Source organism: Mytilus californianus, unplaced genomic scaffold, assembly GCF_021869535.1.
Source record: "Mytilus californianus isolate M0D057914Y unplaced genomic scaffold, xbMytCali1.0.p SCAF_4, whole genome shotgun sequence".
NCBI classification, from domain to species: domain Eukaryota; kingdom Metazoa; phylum Mollusca; class Bivalvia; order Mytilida; family Mytilidae; genus Mytilus; species Mytilus californianus.
Genome location: NW_026262690.1, coordinates 97,720,147 through 97,747,572, shown reverse-complemented (window position 1 = coordinate 97,747,572; position 27,426 = coordinate 97,720,147). Strand labels below are relative to the sequence as shown.

The 27,426-nt window shown below is 32.5% G+C and overlaps 2 protein-coding genes across 2 annotated transcripts in view; both read right to left on the bottom strand.

The window, feature by feature from the left end:
• Nucleotides 1-13,157: 13,157 nt before the first annotated feature.
• Nucleotides 13,158-27,426, bottom strand: part of LOC127698935 (calpain-9-like) — a 234,628-nt gene continuing 220,359 nt past the window's right edge. The window contains exon 25 of the mRNA XM_052202688.1: nucleotides 13,158-15,501. The gene's annotated coding sequence lies outside the window, so the exon portion shown is untranslated. The remainder of the gene's footprint in view (nucleotides 15,502-27,426) is intronic.
• LOC127698995 (microtubule-associated proteins 1A/1B light chain 3C-like) overlaps nucleotides 17,309-27,426 on the bottom strand; it is a 30,448-nt gene continuing 20,330 nt past the window's right edge. The window contains exon 4 of the mRNA XM_052202791.1: nucleotides 17,309-17,648. Coding sequence (XP_052058751.1) covers nucleotides 17,483-17,648 — 166 coding nt within the window. The 3' untranslated portion in view covers nucleotides 17,309-17,482. The remainder of the gene's footprint in view (nucleotides 17,649-27,426) is intronic.

Genomic DNA, 27,426 nt, shown 5'->3' with positions numbered 1-27,426 from the left:
AAAAATAGTTCTTGTTAAACCTTTATTCTTCATATTTTAGACATAATTTACAGAATCATTTATATTGTAGTGTAGATTTTAAATGTACACAAAACGGACATACTAATATTATATATCCAATAGTAAAACTGTAAAACTTTTTAAAATATACAATGAAAATAAGTCATTTTTTACAAAATTTATTGTAAGTATTGCCTATTGTCAAATTGTCCTAAAAATGCGGAGAAATAAAAAAAACGTCAGTTATTCGATTTTTACAGATGGGAAGTTAAGCAATTTAGTTACTCATCATTGCATAATCCTGGTTCGATCGGGAGTCGGTTCAAATCCATTTTTTCATGATTCAGTATGGGCTTAAAATAAAATTTGTGAGACTATATAATAAATAAGGATACATCTACAAAATAAACACAGAATGGAAACTTTGGTTTTTTCATTGAATAAACATAGAGGAATTTCTGTCATTTTGATTGGTATTGTATAGGAAAAGACACACTTTGTCGAATTGTTTCTTGATCATGGCAGTTTTCAATTATACTTGGTCTTTTTTTCAATAATCACTAATTTTTTCAATCATACTTTCAAGTTGGTCTCTTTTTTCAATAATCAATATTTTTTTCAATCATACTTTCAATTTGGTCTCTTTTTCCAATAATCACTAATCTACCAGTTAAAGAGAGATAACTCTAGCTGTTTGATAGGTTTTTCTATCCAATTTTTGTTATGATACTTTATTGTACAAAATATAGAATATAGTGAACATTTTAAAGATATATACATTAGCTTATTTCATAAACTGTTATTACTTTATAAATCCTGCCCTGTGTACATGATGTAAGTTTACTTGTAATATGTGTATTAAAGTGTCAAGAAATCTATCAATTACTTCATGGAATGTAAATGGTTTATATAGGAGAATAAGTGGGGACAGATTATGTAAACTAAATGATAACAATTTAAGTCAAAATAATGACTCTGACATTGTATATATAAAAAAGAAGATGTGGTATGATTGCCAATGAGACAACTCTCCACAAGAGACCAAATGACACAGAAATTAACAACTATAGGTCACCGTACGGCCTTCAACAATGAGCAAAGCCCATACCGCACAGTCAGCTATAAAATGAAATGAAAATGTAAAACGATTCAAACGAGAAAACTAACGGCCTAATTTATGTACAAAAAATAAACGAAAAACAAATATGTAACACATAAACAAACGACAACCACTGAATTACAGGCTCCTGATTTGGGACAGGCACATACATACAGAATGTGGCGGGGTTAAACATGTTAGCGGGATCCCAACCCTCCCAGAGACACATGCCTCCTCCAAGGATATTTTATTTTATGATGGATACAAATGTTTTACTAATTTCAGACATACTGAAACTAATAGAGCGTGGGGTGGTTTAGCCGCTTTTATTAAAAAGGAAAATTTTACAGGGTGTTTAATTAATTGATAAATCAATGAGTGACATCGTGTGGTTAAAACTTGACAATTTTTTTTTCTTTTTTTTCTTTTTTTTTTGGTTTAGAAATAAGTTTGTTCATTTGCTCTCTCTATATACCCATTCCAATTCATCATACACGATGAGAACTAATTGTGATAAACAAATGTTTGATAAACTAAAGCAAGGCATAATGAAATATTCTTTAGAGAGAATAATGCCTACCCCAGGGTCATAAAACAGATAATTTAACCTGTAAATGCTTTTATTTTATTATATTAAAGGTTTTTTGTATAGAAAATAATATTTGAGGACGCATATTTCAGACAATTCTGCATAAATGTTTATTTTCATTTTTTTTTTTCATGCTGATTTCAAAGGCCTTTTGCACATCCACCCCTCCCTTATTTTAACTGAACCAGGAATGGTCACCCCCTTACAATTTAGATTTGTACTCACTTCGTTTTCAGTTTCTGTGTTGCAATATCTATCCATGAATTTAATGATATGTTCACAATACATCTGTTTTGGAATAATAAATCAAGTGCACAAGACTAAACTGGTCAACTGTAACACGTGATAATCGGTGATATTGCTTTAATGGGAGATTTAAATGCCCACATTAATGATAATAATTTTGAATATATCACAAATGAAATCGATGATAGCCTAAATGATTTTTTACCTATCAATTATATAGCAGATACAGTGCTTAATTCAAGAAGTCACTGAAATTTTAAAATCGCCATTAGTTATGGGAAACAAATTTTAGAATTATGTATTTCAGCTCAACGAAGAATTTTAAATGGAAGAACTTTAGGAGATTCGAACGGAAAAGTTACATTTTTTAATCATAACGGAATTTCTATTGATAATTACTGTATTTGCAGTTCCTGTAAATATTATGAATTTTACAGTTGATAAATTTGAACCAACAGTATCAGACCGTTGTCCAATATATAAGTAAACATTTCGTCCCAAATAAATAAGCAACAACCCGAAAACTTAAAAGCACCTTTAAAGAGCATAAAATGGACTAATGAATGCGAAAATATATTTAAGTCAAATCTATCAAAAATTGATTTCCAACCAATTATTTCTGTATTGGAAAGCCTATAAGAAATTCAGGTTTAGAATAACTTGGTATTCTGTTTGGAACAGAAAATTAATACAATTGTGTCAAATATGCCATCTTTGTTATACATCGCTGCTTTCCTTGTACCAAAAAGAAACCCAGGAAGAGCGAGCACAAAGAGAAAATATAGAAAAGTGAAAAAAACCTACTATGACAATGAATGTGAGGTCCAATTCAGAGCTTTAAAACATCAAACCAGAAAACTATGTAAAGAACCCTGGAATAAACAACTAAGATTGGAAGTAATGCCCCAAAAAGGGTATTAAGTAAATAAATTAATAAGGAAAAAATATAGACAATTTAGAAATGGAATGCTGGCTCAGAATCAAATAATACTACAGATGGTTTTTGGAAAACTGTTAAAACTTTATATAAACTGTTGACACAGAGATATGTCTCGCTTGTCGGCATAAAATTCAGAATAAGACAATCTGATGGACAGCAACATTGCTTATCAATTCAAAGTCGCTGGACCATGATGTTGTGGGCAGGGCCTGAAAATGGTCGACAAACTGAGATGTACAGACGGTAATGTCACTTTATAGAAAATATCGTCTATTGTAAGTAGTTTATATCTCTCTAACTTAAGCATAACTTAACATTGAACATTGCTAATTAATTCAGAGTCACTGGACCATGTCCTAGGGGCAGGGCCTCGAAATAGTCGTCAAACTGATATGCACTGATAGTAATGCAACTTTATACAAAATATAGATTGATCTATCACAAGAAGTTCGTTTCAAACTTATTTTCTCTTCATATTAATGACTTAACCTCCCTTTTTGATAGTACGTGTGATCCTGTAACTTTACACGAACTTTACACGATATAAATTTGTCCTGTCTTTTATATGCGGATGATTCAGTATCAATATCAGAATCCGCAAATGGATTGCAAAATTGTTTAAACAAGTTAAACTGATACTGTGAGAAATGGAACTTAACGGTCAATGTTGACAAGACAAAGGCAATGGTATTTAATAAAAGTGGTAAAAAAATACCAACAGATAAGTTGATTTTAATAATAAATTAGTTGAACATTGCACAGAATACAAATATTTAGGAATATTATTTAAGCCATCTGGAGTTTTCACCTATGCAGTTTATCTCCTGGGCTTAAGGCATTGTTTTGCATAAAGAAAATGCTATATTCTGATAAGACGTACATTTTTTTCCATATAAAACTTTTTAATTTTTGTGTTACCCAGCCAATTATGCTTTATTGTAGAAAATAAGGGCGGGCTTAAGGCATTGTTTTGCATAAAGAAAATGCTATATTCTGACAAAGGGGCTTAAGGCATTGTTTTGCATAAAGAAAATGCTATATTCTGACAAAGGGGGTGTGTTAAGGCATTGTTTTGCATAAAGAAAATGCTATATTCTGACAAGGGCGGGCTTAAGGCATTGTTTTGCATACAGAAATGCCATATTCTGATAAGACAGACATTTTTCCCATATGAAACTTTTTAATTCTTGTGTTAGTCCAATTATGTTTTATAGTAGTAAATAAGGAAGGGCTTAAGGCATTTTTTTGCATAAAGAAAATGCTATATTCTGATAATAAGGATGAGCTAGAGGTATTGTTTTGCATAAAGAAAATCTTATATTCTGATGACGTACATTTTTTTTTCCATACGAAACTTTTTATTCTTGTGTTAGTCCATTTTGCTTTATTGTAGAAAATAAGGAAGGGCTTAAGGCATTGTTTTGCATTAAGAAAATGCTGTATACTGATAAGACGTTCTTTATTTTCCATATGAAACTTTTTAATTCTTGTGTTAGTCCAATTATGCTTTATAGTAGTGAGATATGGTCATTTGATATTGTAAAGAAAAACAAAACACTTGAGTCACAACAGTGGCGTAGCTAGGCCATTTTTAAGTGTACGCCCGAACCTTGGCGAGGGACATGAGGGCCACCAGCGGGTTTAGGTCAAAGGACTTCCTGGTAAGAGGTTCGTTGGGGTGAAGCCCCAGGAACCTCACGCGTTATCGAGAAAAGAAATACCATTTCTGTCATAAAAAACTCATCAATAGTAACATACTTTAGAGTCTAATTTGTTTATTTTCATGTTTAATTTATCAGTTATTTTGAATCTAATGGTCATAGGTTTCAGAGAAAAATGTCCAAACCAGTCACTTTATAATATGTTTAAAAGGAGATGTTGAATTAAACAAGCAATCGACAAAAACAAAAACAAAAGCAAAGAGTTTCCATTTCAATGTTGTTCTATTATTTATTCAATAATATGTTCATCTTATTTTCTCCCATTTTATGCACAAATTTTGTTTATGGACACAGAAAATGATGAATGTTTATAGATGGTCAGGTGTAACATAAAAATGTGTAAGGCCGGTTTAGTGGAACCCTGTGTCTCGCCTGGGATAGCTGCTGTCAGTGTAAAAGCGTGATTTAAAAAAAATCAAACTTTTTTCCGATGCTTTTTCATGATATTGAACAATTAGCTTATATCCAAGTTTCATAACAATCTATGAAGGTTTACAAATTTAACATGTCACAAAAATTTAATCCAGTCTGTTAATTGCAAAAAAAATAAGTCCGTCTTGTCAGTAAATTTTTCCAAAATTTTTTTTACTTTCAAAATTTTGCTTCAGACATAATCTCTTAATCATAAAAAAGCTTCTGCCAAATTGTCATAAAATTCGATGAAGGTTTGACAAAGTAATTGATGTTAAACACACTTTAACCTAAGACTATCTTACTGTATCTACTTATTAACTGCAAACAACAAAGTCCTTTTATTAGTAAAATACGGCAAAAAATAGAAAAATGTATGTTTATTATGCTCTGGATACTGTCTTTTGGTCATAAAAAAGCCTCTGTCCAAATTTCATTAAATTCCATGAAGGTTTGACAAGTTACTAATGCTTAAAAAAACTTTAACCACAGACTGAACCTAAATGTTGACGACGCCGACGCCGACGCGGAATCTAGGATCGGTATGTCTCGCTTTCGCGACATAAATGTCACAGGCTCAACATTCACACTTTGACAGAAAATGAACAAATATATAATATAATACCATTTGATTAAAAAGTAAATTTCGTCACTTTTTTCTTCTATTACAAGTCATTGAGGAAAGAATTAAAAGGCTTTTAACCAGTTCTTTTAATTTATTTAGATTAGAATATTTTTTCCTCTAAAATTTATGTGTACGCCCAGGCGTTTTGACGTAAACGTAGCTACGCGCCTGCACAATACTTGTCAATGAAATCAGTAAAACTTCAAATCAAATTTGCAAAGAGTCTACGTCTAGGTTAGTCTTGAAACGGTATATACTATGAAATTTAGCACATATTTATTTCATAGTATATACCTTTTCATAGACTATCCAATTTAGCACATATTTACAACTCGAGTAATTTTTAATTGGTCTATTGATAGTTTATTTTGGCTGACTACTTGTATAACAGGTGTTTGTAAAACGGGGCTCATTAACGATGTTTTGTAAATCTACTCACTAGTATCATGGTAAAATATGTGAATTCAAAAGGCCCTTTACTCCAGAATGAAAAGATGGTAGCTGCTTGTTATAAGTATGTTTATTGATAAAAAGCGGTGTTTTACTATACATGTACTTCTTTACATGGTAAGATGACAAAAAAAATTGACCAAAAGCAGGCAATAATTAAATTGCAGTGGAAGCTTTTACATTTTACAGTAAAACTAAAGCTAAAATAAATTTGAAACATATAGTATGCAGTGGCGGATCCAGGGGGGGAGGGGGGGGGGGTCACGGGTTGGAATCAAAGATACTAGGGTTTATGGTTTTTTTTTTATATTTCAAAGTAAAAACTAAAAGATTTATCAGAACATATATATATGTAGGTGGCACATTCTCTTCAGACATTATCACGGTTTTTCATGCAATTCATGACATCGTCCTGAACATGCATGAAATATTTGCCACTGGACATTAAGCAACCAATAATCAATCAATCAATCAATTCATGACGAAATAGATCAAGTTGCCTTAATTTCCCTTCACAAGATTTCATAGTACAGACTTTTTTGTGTACAAAGTAATTGCATCGATGATAAATTATCACAATTTTAAGATGGCGTTGTACTCTAATCAAGGTATAAAGAACCATATTTGTTACTCTTTATTTAAATGAAAGAAACTTGCAATCGTCAAAAACATTTTTTAGATCCAAAGATTTTAACTGCAGAATATTTAAAAATCAATGTGAAAACTAATTACAAACTATTTATTTAATTTGGAACACAGCATTTTATTAAAAAATAGCCAGTGGCAATTTTTTTTAATATCTTGATTACGATACAATGAAATCTTACCCTTGTGGTCATTCATGCGTAGTTACTTAGTACACGGAAAAAGTATGTACTATGAAAATTAGAAGGCAAATTAAAGCAATTTGATTGGACGAGAAGTTGTAAGTATGTGCTAATTTAAGTTAATTCAAAGGTAGTAAATATAGCTGTATTAACTGAATTAGGGATGTTCTCCATTGGTATTCAGGCTCTAAAGTCTACTATAGGACTCTGTCTGCATATTTTAAACTCAAAGGAGTCTTTACTATAAATATTTTTTTTAAGTTAACCAGCAAATTACCTGCATGATGGATTTGCTTCAAAAATTAAAAGTTTACTATCCAAATTGAATTTTTCTCATGTTTGGGAAAATCAATGCACTTTTTCTAAAAAAAAAACGATAAGCTTAAGGAAAATAACAATACATTTTGGAATGATGAGAATTCGATGAATGGTAATTAGTTAAGAACTGATAGAAAATTGAAAGTAAGTATGAACTTTGAAAATATCTTTATGCTAATCTAAAGGGGAGGCACGTCGTCTAACATTTTAATATTTTTGTAAATGCTACATATTTGTGTTTGTATTTAGTAGCAATCCGAATGTTTGGATTTTATACTAATAAATTATGAGCTGCGTCGGATAGAAATCGACCTTATGCAAATGAGTATCAATACATCTGTTAACTTATTTCGGGTTGAAAAAATCTCTACAGAAAGTCTGTAACTGTTTGAAAATTGACATGTTATAAGAACCTTACAAAACAGACCAAAATTCATCTTGTATTTCGTATTTGAATGTTCCAAAATCAATCAAAGTCCAATACATGTACATGTATACCGTGCACTTGCTGATTATGGTCGATTTCTATCCGACGCAGCTCATATTTTATCTTATCTTATCTTATACTGGGATTGTATCAGATACTGGGATTGTATCAGTACTCTTATCTTATAAAACTGTCAGCAACTTGACAAAACTCGAGACATGTATTCTTGACTGACTGCTCTAAAAGGGTTTATTCCTGCTTTTCATACATTTTAAAATCTGATATGTCAGTTTTAACAAATCTATGTAGGAATATTTCGTTAGCTATATATTTTCGCTTCTGTTACGCAGACTGGCCAGTTACTGCTACTGAGCTCTATTTTGAAATAAACAACTAAACAATAAACTTAGATAAACAAGGAAGTAGAAAGCAGATTAACGTCAGGTAAATATCCATAAAACCCTTTAAGTTTTTATCTATCAACAATTAGCTGTATCCGATAGAATATATATGTCACGGTAAACTGAGATGTTCAAATTCAAAATTTCCCATGGAGACAGGAAGATGGGCAAAGATCGCAGTCATTTGTCTCTGAAATTTTGTTTACCTATATACTTTAATACAACACAAGGTACCTAACTCATATACATGACTCATAGGCACGTGCCTTTAGGCACGTGCCTACACATAATTTTTTCACAAATACTTTTTTTTATTAAAAAAAATAATAAACAACGTTATCTGTAGATGCACGCCGGTGAAGTCGTCAAAACTCTTTAATTATCGAATGTCATGTGTACACTAGTCTATCATCCTTAGTGAATGGAGCATTGGATAGAATTGTATGTCATTATATTCCCCCTTATATAGAAACTATAAACTATAACTTTGGTTCAGATCATTTCACTTCTATCAACAAATTCTTGAATGAACCTCAACTTAGACACATGATTTTTTTTAATTAGTTGTTGTTGGCTTTCAACTAGCTTTCCAATTGGTCTTCATCCGACCATGGAAGTATTATATTGTCAATATAATACTTCCATGATCCGACCTACAATAAAAAAAACTTGCCCGTGCAAGTTGGGCGTCCGTTTGGCTGTGCAGGATGTATAAATACGCAGTCATGTCTGGTCAGAATGGGGACGTTAAATCCGATGCCTAGTGTAGAGAGAATGCCACGCTCTCTGCACGTTAAGAAACTTGCAACAACTCTTGGAGGGGTTCGTAGGTGGTCTACTGAAAGGCAAAATTCTGTTCCTATCCAATAAACCCTCATTTTCCAATGCATGGCGTTTCCAAATTTCCAGTAACTTCGAGTACTCTAAGATCTACGTGTAATGACCATAATTATTCAAATTCCTAAGCAGGTAGGGATTTTACAGTACATGATATAAGGAAATATAAATTTCTTGAATTTTGTTCGATAGAATGAACAGAACAGAACTTCTGCATGAGGCATCGACTGTGTGTGTATGCATAGATGTATGGTTGTGATGAACCTTAACTGGAGTTCCCTATATTGAAAAGAGATTTCTAATAATATAATAATGTTACAACATAGTTTTGATAGCATAATATAACATATTCATCATAAATCACATCTATCAACAAACCAAAATTAAATTATCAAACTGTGATTTTTTTTTATTAAATGGCCCCTTAAATGCCGAGATTGTACTTTTTGCTGCATGGTCTAAACCATGGTTGATTGTATCATTCAATGTTTTTATAATGGTTTTGCTGTCCACATCTGTTGTGATTCTGGCATTGCAACTTTTTTGTACATCTATACGATTTGTCTCTGTATGAATTATGCATTCTGTCATTTCGAACATGTGAAATACAATTTTATACCTTGCTTTCATGTCGATCCGGCCCCCAAGTCGTTTCGTCCCAAGACGATCCGGCCCCATATTTAAAGTCGACCCGGCCCCAATTAAAAAAAAATATTTATAAAGGATAAATATATATATGAATTGTATTGTGGATATATAAATATGAATTGTAAAGATAAACTTTTATGAAATTTATAATAATATAAAAGGTGGACGGTAAAAAAAGTGTGCCTTTGAAGAATATTTAAATAGGCTATCTAATTTTCATTAAATGTGATTCATTGGAATATTATTTTTAAATATGTCAAATGGACTACATAAACTATATTATGTCGATGAAGAAGTCAAGTTGTTTGTTAGAAGCAGTTTATCGGGTTTTTAAGTTAATAAGGAGCTTATAAGCTTTTTATACTATGGGAAGCGGGGAATGATTGGTGGAGATAGGAAAGTTAACCTAACCTTCTGGAGCGGATTTGTTTTTTTTTAAATCTACAAAAGGTTTTTTTTACGTACGATGGAGCGTGGCATTTTCTTAATACACACGGGTGCACAGACTCTTCGTATTATAATATAACGGTAAACGAGGAACTCATGAGAGGAACAGAGTAAAGATAAAATGTTAACGCAGCATTAATTGTCTACTTGCAGAAAATTGACGAGGACGATCTCTCATTTAGTATGCAACTGTAACCAAGGACATACATACACAATAGCGAATGCAAATGTATCTACTATAACTATTGAAGCAATCTGCTTCTCATAATAATTGATCATCTGCAGATTTTAAACGAACCATCACACGTCGTTTACATATATATAACCATAGATGTATAAACCCTTGTATATCTATGATATAACAGAATTTAGTACCATCAACAATAATCAGCAGTAATTAACATTTATTTGACTGTGATCTTAACAAGATTGAATTAAGTGATTACGACTGCATGGGTGTTACTTTGGTTCACGATCCTCAAACAATCGTTGAATAAACAAACCAAAAACAAAAATTGATTTGATTTAAACATTACATAATTATATTGTTCCATTGGATTGTAAATATTTTTCCAAGTTATCATGGAAAATTACTTCATTTTACATGCTGATGTAAACACAATCTGTAACTCATCGTATTAGACTTGTATACTAAAAATTCGTAAGGGTTCCGCGGAACCCAGTGTCTCGCCTACTTTTTCTGTTAATCACAGGCTCAACAAAAATGAGGAAGTAAATCAATAAAAATATTCCTCTTGATACTATCTTTTGATTGTAAGAAGCTTCTGTCCAAGTTTGGTAAAAATCCAGGATAGTTTATGAATCTATTAAATGTTTAAAAACTTTAACTGCAGACTGAATGTAATGTTAACTGGAAGAAAACAAAATTTCCTTCTAGATACTAGCATTTGATCATAAACAAGCTTCTGTCCAAGTTTGGTAAAAATCCAAAATAGTATAAGAACGTTATTAAAATTTTAAAAACTTTAACCACAGAGTGAATGTGTTGTTTCCTGGCAGAAAATCTAAGTCCATTTAAAAGTAAAATACGGAAAAAATGGATTTATTTTTTTACAAAATTTCCTTCTAGATACTAGCTTTTTATCATAAACAAGCTTCTGTCCAAGTTTGGTACAAATCCAAAATAGTATAAGAAAGTTATTAAAATTTTAAAAACTTTAACCACAGAGTGAATGTGTTGTTTCCTGGCAGAAAATCTAAGTCCATTTAAAAGTAAAATAAGGAAAAAATGGATTTATTTTTTTACAAAATTTACTTCTGGATACTATCTTATGATCATAAACAAGCTTCTGTCCAAGTTTGGTACAAACTCAGGATAGTTTAAGAAAGTTATTAAAATTTTAAAAACTTTAACCACAGAGTGAATGTAATATTTCCCGGCAGAAAAACTAAGTCCATTTATAAGTAAAATATGGAAAAAATGGAATTTTATTTTTACAAAATTTACTTCTGGATACTATCTTATGATCATAAACAAGCTTCTGTCCAAGTTTGGTAGATATCCAGGATAGTTTAAGAAAGTTATTAAAATTTCAAAAACTTTAACCACAGAGTGAATATTTGTGGACGCCGCCGCCGACGACGACGACGACGACGCCGACGCCGACGGAATGTAGGATCGCTATGTCTCGCTTTTTCGACTAAAGTCGAAGGCTCGACAAAAATCATCTCAATATGTGAAGACGTTTAGAAAAGTCTGTATAACTGTTATTTTTTATCGAAATTTTCTAAGTCCACAGCCCGTAATTTTAGCAAAAATTCATGGAGCAGAACCAAACGTAAACTCGACCTGTAACTTCATCATAGTGAACTCACATACTAAAAATCAGCTCAATATGTGAAGGCGTTCAGAAAAAAGTCAGTATAACCGTTTGTTGCGGAATGACGGAATGACGGATAAGGATAAAACTATATGGCCCTGGCCACTTTGTGGCAGGTCCATAAAAAGGTTATACTAGTGTCTCTCCTGAAGACTCATTGCAGGAAAGAAATAAAATGCTCCGCTGGGGCGCAGCTTGATACGACCGCAGAGGTCGAACCCTGAACAGTTGGGGCAAGTATGGACACAACATTCAAGCTTGATACAGCACTGAATTTGGATTGTAATTAAATATTTGACACAGCATAGGTTTCTGACACAGAATGAATGTGGTCTAAGAACTTAAAAGTTTTTTAATTTACCTTTTCAAACCATATCATTATTATTTGCTTTTATATATAAATCAGAAATAACCAATTTAAAATGGAAAATTTTAAAGAAAAAAACGAAAAAAAAATCCTCCCCCCCAAATTTTTTGAACCCCCTTATGATTCATCACCCCCAAACTCAATCCCAGCCTTCCCTTTGAGGTATGGTACCTTGCAGTACAATTTCAGAGAGATCCATACACTTGAACACAAGTTATTGTCTGGAAACTAGAAAAATGCTTATTTTTAGCCCCTTATTCCTAAACGTTTTGGGCAATTACCCCCAAACTCAATCCCAGCTTTCCCTTTGTGATATGGAACCTTGTAGTACATTTTCATAAAGATCTATACACTTACACACAAGTTATTGTCACGAAACTAGAAAAATGCTTGTTTTTTCCCCTTTTTGGCCCCTAATTCCTAAAATTTGCAGGCAATTACCCCCAAAATCAATCCCAGCATTCCCTTTGTGATATGGAACCTTGTGGTACAATGTCAGAGAGATCCATACACTTACACACAAGTAATGGTCATGAAACTAGAAAAATGCTTGTTTTTTGCCCCTTTTTGGCCCCTAATTCCTAAAATTTGGAGGCAATTACCCCCAAAATCAATCCCAGCATTCCCTTTGTGATATGGAACCTTGTGGTACAATGTCAGAGAGATCCATACACTAACACACAAGTTATGTCTGGAAGTTACAAAAATGCTTATTTTTGGCCCCTTTTTAGCCCCTAATTCCTTAACTGTTATTACCATAACCCCCAAAATCAATCCCCACCTTCCTTTTGTGGTATTGAACCTTATGGTATAATTTTATAGAGATCCATTCACTTAAACTAAAGTTAGAGTGCGAAAACCAATGTGTCTTCGGACAACAACGCCGGACAACGACGACGACACCAACGTCATACCAATATACGACCCGCAAAATTTGTTTGCGGTCGTATAAAAACTAAGCAATTTTAAAAATTATTTTTATTATATATGTAAAGATGAATTATGTACAACTCCACTAATAATTGCACTATAACCATTCCCTGAATGAGTGAAAGACCTAGAACATGTACAGTTGCTAACACAAATATGTTTCTGAAAAAAATCAGTCAATGATTAAAGTTTTAAATTGAGGTCCTAAGAAGAGTATCACTTTCCTAGTTTGTTATCTTGACACACCAAAGGGAAGATAATTTTGAGATATAAAAATATTGCAAAAACATTTAATGTCAGCACTCAGTTAGGTTTCTAACCCCTATTCAGTTATAGAATAGGCCATGCTAAATAGGAGCTGTAGTTATCAACCATTATTCTAAATGAGAGGTTGAAATTTGTTCCTTCCTTATAAACATGTTTTGTATTAATTGATTCTTTGAAGGATTTTTTTTTCTTTTTTTTATTTGCAGCAATATGGCAGTCACGTTGGCTGATCGTCAAGAAGATTGGGAAATTATCGAAACTAGATACCTTTAGAATGATCTTAACCTAGTAAGGTTTCAACTGATGAAGTGGTTTCAATGGAGAAATTTTTTAAAAATTTTCATGATGAACAACAGATGACTGACACTTTGTGATGAAAAAAAGTCACACAACCTCTTGGTCCTTTACAGGAATGGTGGATTTCTTATTTAAGGATCGATTATTTTGGGGATCACAACAATACTTTCAATAGTTGTGTCATCAGTATCAAAATAAAATTGTGCATTGACTTTCCCAAACATGTGCATAAGTATACTTAGATTCATTCTCAAGAAGATTTAAGTAAACTTTAAGGTATAAAATGTTTATTTCTTCTAATGTGGTCATTTTAGTAAGTCTAAATTTAACAGTAACTGCCAAAGATCTTTAAAAGAACCTGTAAAACATATTTAGTTGTTGAATTTACAGAAATAAAGAGATATATAAAGATTTTTTAGTTTAGTTTACTTCCCAATGTTACATCAAATGTTAAACCTTGGCTAACGAATGTAGTGGTACAATAAACAGTACCTTCTTTGACCATATTTGTTTGGCAATGACTAAGGCACATACAAAAAAAACATGGTAATGATTGATGCATGTGTTGTGATAATTTCAAATCAAGTGTTAATAAAATGCTCCGCAGGGCGCAGCTTGATACGACCGCAGAGGTCGAACCCTGAACAGTTGGGGCAAGTATGGACACAACATTCAAGCTTGATACAGCTCTGAATTTGGATTGTGATTAAATATTTGACACAGCATAGGTTTCTGACACAGAATGAATGTGGTCTAAGAACTTAAAAATTTTAAATTGGACATTCACCTATTATGGTCCAATATCCAAAATCTAAATACATGGTTATATTCAGCATATCAAAGAACCCCAAGAATTCAATTTTTGATGAAATCAAACAAAGTTTAATTTTGGACCCTTTTGATCTCAATGTGGACAAAGTTGATAACGGGGCCCAAAAATCAAAAATCTAAATACATGGTTAGATTCAGCATAACAAAGAACCCCATATATTCAATTTTTGTTGAAATCAAATAAAGTTTAATTTTGGACCCCGATTTGGACCAACTTGAAAACTGGGCCCATAATCAAAAATCTAAACACATGTTTAGATTCAGCATATCAAAGAACCCTAAAAATTCAATTTTTGTTAAAATCAAACTAAGTTTAATTTTGGACCCTTTGGACCTTTATGTAGACCAATTTGAAAATGGAACCAAAAATTAAGAATCTAAATACACGGTTAGATTCGGCATATCAAAGAACCCCAATAATTCAATTTTTGATGAAATCAAACAAAGTTAAATTTTGGACCCTTTGGACCTCAATGTGGACCAATTTAAAAACGGGGCCCAAAATCCAAAAACTTAATACACGGTTATATTCAGCATATGAAAGAACCCCATATATTCAATTTTTGTTGAAATCAAACAAAGTTAAATTTTGGACCCCGATTTGGACCAACTTGAAAACTGGGCCCATAATCAAAAATCTAAATACATGGTTAGATTCAGCATATCAAAGAACCCCATATATTCAATTTTTGTTGAAATCAAATAAAGTTTAATTTTGGACCCCGATTTGGACCAACTTGAAAACTGGGCCCATAATCAAAAATCTAAATACATGGTTAGATTCAGCATATCAAAGAACCCCATATATTCAATTTTTGTTGAAATCAAATAAAGTTTAATTTTGGACCCCGATTTGGACCAACTTGAAAACTGGGCCCATAATCAAAAATCTAAATACATGGTTAGATTCAGCATATCAAAGAACCCCATATATTCAATTTTTGTTGAAATCAAACTAAGTTTAATTTTGGACCCTTTGGACCTTTATGTAGACCAATTTGAAAACGGAACCAAAAATTAAGAATCTAAATACACGGTTAGATTCGGCATATCACAGAACCCCAATAATTCAATTTTTGATGAAATCAAACAAAGTTAAATTTTGGACCCTTTGGACCTCAATGTGGACCAATTTAAAAACAGGGCCCAAAATCCAAAAACTTAATACATGGTTAGATTCAGCATATTAAAGAACCCCAAGAATTCAAGAATAAAACCCCATTGAAATTGATCAAGAAATAAGCAATTTATACAAAGTATATTCTTTTGCACAATACTGTGCAATTGAATATTTCTTGCTATTGCGCAATACTGTACAATTGACAATTTCTTGCTATTGCGCAATATTGTGCTATTGGATATTTCTTGCTATTGCGCAATACTGTGCAATTGAAGATTTCTTGCCATTGCGCAATACTGTGCAATTGAAGATTTCTTGCTATTGTGCAATACTGTGCAATTGAAAATTTCTTGCTATTGCACAATACTTATTGTATAATAATTTACACATCCTGTTTGGTGTGTATTTCCTACCATATCATTATTATTTGCTTTTAAATATAAATCAGAAATAACCAACTTAAAATGGAAAATTTTAAAAGAAAAAAAAAAGGAAAAAAAGAAAAAAAAAAGAACCCCCTCCCCCCCCCCCAAATTTTTTGAACCCCCTTATGATTCATCACCCCCAAACTCAATCCCAGCCTTCCCTTTGTGGTATGGTATCTTGCAGTACAATTTCAGAGAGATCCATACAATTGAACACAAGTTATTGTCTGGAAACTAGAAAAATGCTTATTTTTGGCCCCTTTTTGGCCCCCAATTCCTAAACGTTTCGGGCAATTACCCCCAAACTCAATTCCAGCTTTCCCTTTGTGATATGGAACCTTGTAGTACAATTTAAGAAATATCCAAACACTTACACACAAGTTATTGTCATGAAACTAGAAAAATGCTTGTTTTTTGCCCCTTTTTTGGCCCCTTATCTTAAAATTTTGAGGCAATTACCCCCAAAATCAATTACAGCCTTCCCTATGTGATATGGAACCTTGTGGTACAATGTCAGAGAGATCCATACACTTACACACAAGTTATTGTCTGGAAGTTACAAAAATGCTTATTTTTGGCCCCTTTTTGGCCCCTAATTCCTTAACTGTTGGTACCATAACCCCCAAAATCAATCCCAACCTTCCTTTCATGGTATTGAACCTTATGGTAAAATTTCATGGAGATCCATTAACTTAAACTAAAGTTAGAGTGCGAAAACTAATGTGTCTTCGGACGACGCCGGACGACGCCGGACGACGACGACGACGACGACGACGACGACGACGACGACGACGCCAACGTCATACCAATATACGACCAAAAAATTTTCAATTTTTGCGGTCGTATAAAAACAGCATATGTATTGTTTTTAACAAACCATCCACCCATTGCTACATTATGACATTTTCAAATTTTTTTTTTATAAAAAGTTTTTTTTTATAACTTTTTGTGTTGTAGATTTTCTGGTGCCTTAATCATCTGTCGATTATGATAAATATCGAAACAAGACCCTTAATATATCAATAATCAAACCCTATTGTTGTTAGACAGGCACTGTTTATGCCCTACCAATATCTGAGAAATTGCCTCAGCCAATTAAACATGATAAATTCATGTACCGGTATATTATGCCTTGTACTTTTATTATTCTTATGATGTTTTATGTACTGTGTTGTCATTATTTTGTTAATTTCATGTATGCCATCTTTCCCATAAGGGTATAACTATGAATTCAAACAAAGATAAACATAATGATAAACATTAACACAATAAATCCATGACAATTAACATGAAGTATTATCATTTCATGATGAGAAATATTCACAGTATATTAAATTTCAGATCAAAATAGAATAGTTCAAGGTTCATGCCACCTTTTTATCAGACATTTCATTGAAAAATACATTAATTTCATCTTTTCAACAATATCCAAACATTTCTTGTGAAGCATAAGTCATATATAAAAATCCATCTTCATCTCTATCATCTCTGTATACTTCTGCCAAAGTCATTGACATGCTGGAAATACTCTTGTTGTTGATAATCAGATAAAATGCTTGATTGGCATTCAGTGACATTCTATTTCTGTAAAATAAAATTTCAAATTATGTAGTGTGCTGTAAAATTATGATAAACTTGGTTATTTCCCTGCACTTATTTACTCTTAAGTTCTGGAAACTAATATTTATTTCATAATTACCCATTTTCCCATAATCCTACCTGTATGGCCTTCTTTACTTTTTTTTTTAAACTTCCCCAGCTGAACTGTGTTAATAGGAAGCAGTTCAATCTTACAATTTGTAGTCGAAAGACCCTTTCCAGAGTTACAGCCTTAACACCTTTCTCTGTGATGAAATCAGAAAACTGTGAAAAGTAGCCAAAATCGGGTTGTGGTGAGAGTAATTTGTTGGCCACTGCGTTAAATGGATAGGCCATATTTATGAACTATTATCCCAAATTCATCAATGGAAAGTTCAGAAACACAAGTCGAAATTATGTGGTCAGATAAATTCTGGTCTGTAAAATAAGGTCACTGTTTTGTCAGAATTCCGTAAAAACAGACATTTTGGCGAACCTGACTTAGCATCAATGTTTCCGAATCAAAACAATGAAGTCATATTTACTTCCAGTCAAAATGGATTAGTTGCTGTAACCACAAGGTGATGATGGAATGACAATTTTGTCAATTGTCAATCAAATTCGAAAAATAGATTGAAAATGATATTTTTTTTCAGCAGGGGTTGGTTCATAAACACCCACCCACCCTGCCTGATTTTTTAGTGTTCTGGATAATGTTAATCAAAACTAGAGGATCTATGGGGCTTGTGTCACTTATCTAGGTCTTTGTGCATTTTCAACAATGGAAACTGTCCAATTTGCATATCAGAATATATTTCATGACAAAAATCTCTTTATTGTTCATCTTGTGTTGCTGATTTCTATTTACAGTTTCTCTCTATCTTCTTTAGTTTTTACCCAATAAACACCAAAACAATTGGTGAAAATCGTCAATAAAGAGCAATATCTCCAATAAGAAGTCGTCTGACGATTTCAGCCATTATACTTATTTTTACTTTTGTAGATCTTGTTGTACTGATAATTGGCTTCAAAGTTTTTATATATCTATTATGGTTTTTAAGATATAAGGCAAAAATGCGTCCAAAGCCTGTAATTTCAGCAAACATCAAAGGAGCTGAAACAAACTAAACTCGATTTGTAACTCATCATAGTAGAAACTAACAAGAGGCTGTCAGAGAGACAGCAAACCGGATTTTCCTGCAGAGGTCGAACCCTGAACAGTTGAGCAAGTATGGACACAGCATTTAAACTTAAAACAGTTCTGAATTTGGATTGTGATTGAATATTTGATACAGCATAGGTTTGTGACACAAAATAAATGTGGTCAAAGAACTGAAAAATTTGAAATTGGACATTTACCTACTATGGTCCAATATCCAAAATCTATGTACATTGCTAGAATCAGCATATCAAGGAACCCCAAGAATTCAATTTTTGATGAAATATTTCTTAGTTAAACCATTTCTGTTCAAAGGGAAATAACTATATTTCCATGAACTAATAATTTAAATCTAAAATTAGATATGATTTAATAATAGTTCTCTAAAATTAGATATGATGTAATTAGATATGATGTTATATTTATTTTCAAATTATAATCTAATATAATTAATAGTTTTCAAATAAATCTGTCACTACAATTATAATTGGGTGATTGATATATAGATAATAGTTCGCAATATTTTTTCTTTCATTTGTAACAAACTAATAAAGATCTGCAACTTATCTATGAAATTCTACAACTTTATCTACACAATGTAATGTAATGAAATATATCCTTTAATACAAATAGATTATTATCTAATGAATTTGCAATTCTGGAACAGGATCAAGTAAAAACTAAAATTAACACACACTCAGACAATTAGTTTATACAGAATAACAAACAAACCTACCACAAAATTGTTCAAACAATTTACCAAAGAAAAGAAAATAAATGCCCCCGCTTGCATAGCATATAGTTATAAAGGGACATAACTGAAGAACGGTAAAAGTGAAGATAACCAAATTTGAACTTGATCTGAGTTTTGTGGTAATAAGCATTGTGTGTAAGTCGCATAACATTTGGTTAAGGCTAACTTAAGTAGAGAACAGAAACTAAAAATTCAGCAATTTTTCTATTTGTAAACACGCATAACTCTAGAACGATTGTGTACAAGTTTTATAACTTAATCTGTATAATGTAGTAATAAGCATTGTGTATAAGTTTCACAATATTTGGTTGAGGCAAACTACAGATAGAAAACGGAAACAAAAAATTTGTACTTGATCTTAGTTTTGTGGTAATGAATATTGTGTATAGGTTTCATAATGTTTGGTTGGGGCAAACTTAAGTTACAGAATGGAAACTAAAAATTTTGCAATCTTTCGATTTATAAAGGGGCATAACTCAATAATGATTAAAGTGACACTACCCAAATTCAACTTGATCTGTATTTTATCAGTGGAAGTCAAAATTAAACATTGCATTGTATAAAGCATTGATTGTAGTTGATTCAACTATAATCATGGATAAAGGAAGATAACTCCAATTTTAAAAATTACTTGATATTTAGAAGAAAATAAAAATTTTGCAATTTTTCCATTTATAAAGGGGCATAACTCTAGAACGGTTAAAGTGAGGCCACCAAAATTCAAACTTGATCTGTGTTTTGTGGTAATAAGCATTGAGTATAAGTTTCATAACATTTGGTTGAGGCAAACTTAAGTTAGAGAACGGAAACTAAAAATTTTGCAATTTTTCCATTTATAAAGGGGCATAACTCTAGAACGATTAAAGTGACGCCACCAAAATTCAAACTTGATCTGTGTTTTGTGGTAATAAGCATTGTGTATAAGTTTCATAACATTCGGTTGAGGCAAACTCAAATTAGAGAACGGAAACCAATTTTGGGAGGTACGTACGTACAGACGGACAAGGGTAAAACTTAATGCCCCCACCGCTACGGTGGCTCAATCAAAAAGACATATTAACAAAAAACAAGTCATTTACTTGAACGAATAAATTTGCGGGGGCATAATTAACTTACCTTCACTTTCCCTCAAGAACTGGTCATAATCTCAATTCAAATTTCCAATGGACTTTGCAACCATAAAAGCCCATTTAAATACATCATAAAAGTATTAAAATAGAAAATGACATCATAGTCATGGCTAAAATTAAAAAACCTTAATCAGCAACATTTTATAGTATCTAAGAATAAAATTCCTTTGCAACCATAACAGCCCATTTAAATACATCATAAAGGTATTAAAATAGAAAATAACATCATAGTCATGGCTAAAAATAAACAAAAAACCTTAATCAGCAACATTTTACAGTAATATCTAAAAATAAAATTCCTTTGTAACCATAAAAGCCCATTTAAATACATCATAAAGGTATTAAAATAGAAAATGACATCATAGTCATGGCTGAAAATAAACAAAAAATAAAATTCTGGTTAGAATTGTACACATGAGAGCGCTTACAATGCAATTTTCCATATATAATTAATGTTTCCAAGGCGCATAACTCTTTTAAAAATAATTGATCGGTAGTGATTTTCTTCCTTGTCAAGACATTGCTAATATAAACCTATGATATAAGTTTCATAAAATTTTGGCAAGAATTGTACACATGAGAGCGCTAACGATGCAATTTTCCATATAATTAATGTTTGTAAGGGCATAACTCTTTTAAAAATAAACTGCTTCGCCGAGCGCAGCTGGATACGACCGCTGAGGTCCAACCCTGAACAGTTTGGGCCAAAATGGACACAATATTAAAGCTTGATACAGGTCTGAATTTGGATTGTAATTAAATATTTGACACATTATAGGTTTCTGACACAGAATAAATGTAGTCAAAGAACCTAAAAATTGGGTTATATGATTTGAATTTATATTCAATTGAAGATTTCTTGCTGTTGTGCTATACACTGTGCTGTTGCGCAATACTTAGTAAATCTGTTTTCAGACTGTTTACAAAGAATTAGCAAAATAAATTGTGACCCCCAATTTTTTTTATTACGGGTGTAGGCGGCCTGGAGTTTCGTGCGCTAGTGGTAGAGCCCTGGAGCGAAACAGAGCCATAACACGCCTTTCCTGTTTATTAGTGTTTAGATATACGTAGAATATTTAAAATGTATTCAAGATTTTCACGGCCTAGATATAGATAGTAAATTCATTGAAATTATGAACTGTTATGATATACAATATTTCCTATGCAAATTTTTATATAAATTTTTCTGAGAGAACTTACAATTTTGATTGTATACTTACATTTCCAAGGGGCACAACTTCCCCATTCATATTCTATATGCTGATTTTCAAAACTCTTTAAGGATATTGATGATGTAAACTTTTACATAAATTTCATCAAACTCCAATGAGAAATGTAGACATGAAAGTGCTTACAAAGGTGGTTTTCCATATTATATACATTTCCAAGGGGCATAAGTCACAAAGAAATAACCAATCAACCCTGATTTTCAAACACATACGAGATATTGCTCACAAAACCTTTGACATAAATTTCATATATCTTCAATAAAAAAAAGTTGGAAGGAAATCACTTGCAATGTTGATTTCCATATTATAATTTGCATTTCCAAGGGACACAACTCATAATAAAAGAACAGTTCCAATGTCCCCCCACATTGCACATATTTTATCTATCCAAGGGCAACAACTAAAACTAGAGGCTCTCAAGAGCCTGTGTCACTCACCTGTATTTACTGATGCTTTGGAAATCATGTAAAATAAGGTTGAAATCATAATTAATAGTATTAGATATATGATATTATAATGATATCTAAGGTAATAACAAATAAATGTGGATAGTGTCCACTAGTGGACACAGATGATGCCCCCGCTTGCATATCATATAGTTATAAAGGGACATAACTGAAGAACGGTAAAAGTGACGCTACCCAAAATGAACTTGATCTGAGTTTTGTGGTAATAAGCATTGTGTGTAAGTCTCATAACATTTGGTTGAGGCTAACTTAAGTAGAGAACAGAAACTAAAAATTCAGCAATTTTTCTATTTGTAAACATGCATAACTCTAGAACGTTGTGTATAAGTTTTACAACATTTGGTTGAGACAAACTAAAAAATTCAGCAATTTTTATATTTATAAAGGGACATAACTCTAGAATGGTAAAAGTGTTGCTACCTAATTTCGTACTTAATCTGTATTATGTAGTAATAAGCATTGTGTATAAGTTTCATAACATTTGGTTGAGGCAAACTCAAGTAAGAGAACTGAAACAAAAAAAATGTACTTGATCCTTACTGAGTTTTGTGGTAATGAATATTGTGTATAGGTTTCATAATGTTTGGCTGGGGAAAACTTCAGTTACAGAATGGAAACTAAAAAATTTTGCAATCTTTCTATTTATAAAGGGGCATAACTCAATAATGGTTAAAGTGACACTACCCAAATTCAACTTGATCTGTGTTTTATCAGTGGAAGTCAAAATTAAACATTGCATTGTATAAAGCATTGATTGTAGTTGATTCAACTATAATCAAGGTCAAAGGAAGATAACTCCAATTTTAAAAATATATTATATAAACTTGATATTTAGAAGAAAATAAAAATTTTGCAATTTTTCCTTTTATAAAGGGGCATAACTCTAGATCGGTTAAAGTGACACCACCAAAATTCAAACTTGATCTGTGTTTTTTGGTAATAAGCATTGTGTATAAGTTTCATAACATTTGGTTGAGGCAAACTTAAGTTAGAGAACGGAAACTAAAAATTTTGCAATATTTCCTTTTATAAAGGGGCATAACTCTAGATCGGTTAAAGTGACACCACCAAAATTCAAACTTGATCTGTGTTTTGTGGTAATAAGCATTGTGTATAAGTTTCAGAACATTTGGTTGAGGCAAACTCAAGTTAGAGAACGGAAACCAATTTCGGGACGTACGGATGGACGTACGTATGTACAGACGGACAAGGGTAAAACTTAATGCCCCCTCTGCTAGGGCGGGGGCATAAAAACTGCAACAAGGGCAGCAACCCAACGTCGGGTTGTCCGATTCGTCTGATGAACATTTTTGCCACCTGTCAGATTTGCTCTAAATGCTTTAGTTTCAGAGATATAAACCAAAAACTGCATTTTACCCCTATGTTCTTTTTTTAACCAAGTTGGCCATGATGGTTGGAAGGCAGGGTCATCGGACAAATTTTTTAACTAGATACCCTAATAATGATTATGGCCAAGTAAGGTTAAATTTGTCTCAGTAGTTTCAGAGAAGAAGATTTTTGTAAAAGATTACAAAAATTTACGAAAAATTGTTAAAAATTGACTATTAAGGGCAATAACTCCTAAAGGGGTCGACTGACAATTTTGGTCATGACAACTTATTTGTAGATCTTACTTTGCTGTACATTATTGCTGTTTACAGTTTATCTCTATCTATAATAATATTCAAGATAATAACCAACTAGAGGCTCTAAAGAGCCTGTGTCGCTCACCTTGGTATATGTGCATATTAAACAAAGGACAAAGATGGATTCATGACAAAATTGTGTTTTGGTGATGGTGATGTGTTTGTAGATCTTACTTTACTGAACATTCTTGCTGCTTACAATTATCTCTATCTATAATGAACTTGGCCCAGTAGTAATAGTGGAAAATGTTTTGTAAAAATTTACAAAAATTTACAAAATTTATGAAAAAATTGTAAAAAATTGACTATAAAGGGCAATAACTCCTTAAGTATCAATTGACAATTTTGGTCATGTTGACTTATTTGTAGATCTTACTTTGCTGTACATTATTGCTGTTTGCAGTTTATCTCTATCTATAATAATATTCAAGATAAAAACCAAAAGCTGCAAAATTTTCTTAAAATTACCAATTCAGGGGCAGCAACCCAACAACGTGTTGCCTGATTGGTCTGAAAATTTCAGGGCAGATAGATCTTGACCTGATAATCAGTTTTACCCAATGACAGATTTACTCTAAATGCTTTGGTTTCAGAGATATAAGCCAAAATCTACATTTTACCCCTATGTTCTATTTTTAGCCATGTCGGCCATCTTGGTTCACGGGCGGGGTCATCAGACACATTTTTTAAACTATATACCCTAATGATGATTGTGTAAAAGTTTGGTTAAATTTGTCTTAGTAGTTTCAGAGGAGAAGATTTTTATAAAAGATTACAAAAATTTACGAAAAATGGTTAAAAATTGAAAATATAGGGCAATAACTCCATTTTGGTCAAGTTGACTTAATTGTAGATCTTACTTTGCTGAACATTATTGCTGTTTACAGTTTATCTCTATCTATAATAATATTCAAGATAATAACCAAAAACGACAAAATTTCATTAAAATTACCAATTCAGGGCAGCAACCAAACAACGACTTGCCTGATTGGTCTGAAAATTTCAGGGCAGATAGATCTTGACCTGATAAACAATTTTACCGCATGTCAGATTTGCTCTAAATGCTTTGGTTTCAGAGATATGAGCCAAAAACTGCATTTTACCCTATGTACTATTTTTTAGCCATGTCGGCCATCTTAGTTCGTGGGCGGGGTCATCGGACACATTTTTTAAACTATATACCCTAATGATGATTGTGGACAAGTTTGGTTAAATTTGTCTTAGTAGTTTCAGAGGAGAAGATTTTTGTAAAAGATTACAAAAATTTACGAAAAATGGTTAAAAATTGATTATAAAGGGCAATAACTCCTTAAGGGGTCAACTGACCATTTTGGTCAAGTTGACTTAATTGTAGATCTTACTCTGCTGAACATTATTGCTGTTTACAGTTTATCTCTATCTATAATAATATTCAAGATAATAACCAAAAACGGCAAAATTTCCTTAAAATTACCAATTCAGGGGCAGCAACCCAACAACGGGTTGTCAGATTCATCTGAAAATTTCAGGGCAGATAGATCTTGACCTGATAAACAATTTTACCCCATGTCAGATTTGCTCTAAATGCTTTGGTTTCAGAGATATAAGCCAAAATCTACATTTTACCCCTATGTTCTATTTTTAGCCATGGCGGCCATCTTGGTTGGTTGACCGGATCACCGGACACATTTTTTAAACTAGATACCCCAATGATGATTGTGACCAAGTTTGGTTAAATTTGACACAGTAGTTTCAGAGGAGAAGATTTTTGTAAAAGTTTACGGACGACGGACGCAGGACGACGGACGACGGACGCAAAGTGATGAGAAAAGCTCACTTGACCTTTCAGGTCAGGTGAGCTAAAAACGACAAAATTTCCTTAACATTACCAATTCAGGGGCAGCAACCCAACAACGTGTTGCCTGATTGGTCTGAAAATTTCAGGGCAGATAGATCTTGACCTGATAATCAGTTTTACCCCATGTCAGATTTACTCTAAATGCTTTGGTTTCAGAGATATAAGCCAAAATCTACATTTTACCCCTATGTGCTATTTTTAGCCATGTTGGCCATCTTGGTTCGCGGGCGGGGTCATCGGACACATTTTTAAAACTATATACCCTAATGATGATTGTGGACAAGTTTGGTTAAATTTGTCTTAGTAGTTTCAGAGGAGAAGATTTTTGTAAAAGATTACAAAAATTGACGAAAAATGGTTAAAAATTGACTATAAAGGGCAATAACTCCTTCAGGGTCAACTGACCATTTTGCTCAAGTTGACTTAATTGTAGATCTTACTCTGCTGAACATTATTGCTGTTTACAGTTTATCTCTATCTATAATAATATTCAAGATAATAACCAAAAACGGCAAAATTTCCTTAAAATTACCAATTCAGGGGCAGCAACCCAACAACGGGTTGTCAGATTCATCTGAAAATTTCAGGGCAGATAGATCTTGACCTGATAAACAATTTTCCCCCATGTCAGATTTGCTCTAAATGCTTTGGTTTCAGAGATATAAGCCAAAATCTACATTTTACCCCTATGTTCTATTTTTAGCCATGGCGGCCATCTTGGTTGGTTGACTGGATCACCGGACACATTTTTTAAACTAGATACCCCAATGATGATTGTGACCAAGTTTGGTTAAATTTGACCCAGTAGTTTCAGAGGAGAAGTTAACAGACGACGCCGGACAACGACGACGACGGACCACGGACGCAAAGTGATGAGAAAAGCTCACTTGGCCCTTCGGGCCAGGTGAGTTAAAAAGAAATGAAGGCTTAGAGCAAATGCAATGTGATTTCCATTATGATTTATATTTCCAAGGGGCATAACTGGATAAAAATATTTGATCAGAACTTACTTTCCAAAGTGTCAAAAACATTGCTGATATAAACCTGTGATATAAGTTTCATAAAATTCTGGCAAGAATTGAACACATGAGAGCGATAACATTGCAATTTTCCATATAATCAATATTTTCAAGGGGCATAACTCTTTTAAAAATAATTGATCAGCATTGAATTTTGAACTCTTCAACAGGGCTTCCAAAAAATATTTGAGCCAGCCGGACATTTTATATCTTATCCCGATTTTAATCCCTTAAGACTAAGTCAAAAAAGGCAATTATGGTAATCAGATGGCCATCCCAATGATTGACATTAGATTAAAAAAAAAACGATATTAAACTTTACTTTGATGTGAATTTGATGTTCGGACGTAAACTGTTAAATTGGCAGTGCATAATTCGAAGTGTGCACATCAGTGTGCTCATAACTGCCTTAGACTCTTTATTTGTGCAAAATTATGTTGTCAAAAACTTTACTTTCGTTTTTAAAATCACATTTTCCTAATACTGGATGTTGACCTGACAATGGTAAAACATGGACCAGAAACAGAAACGTAAAATCTGTGT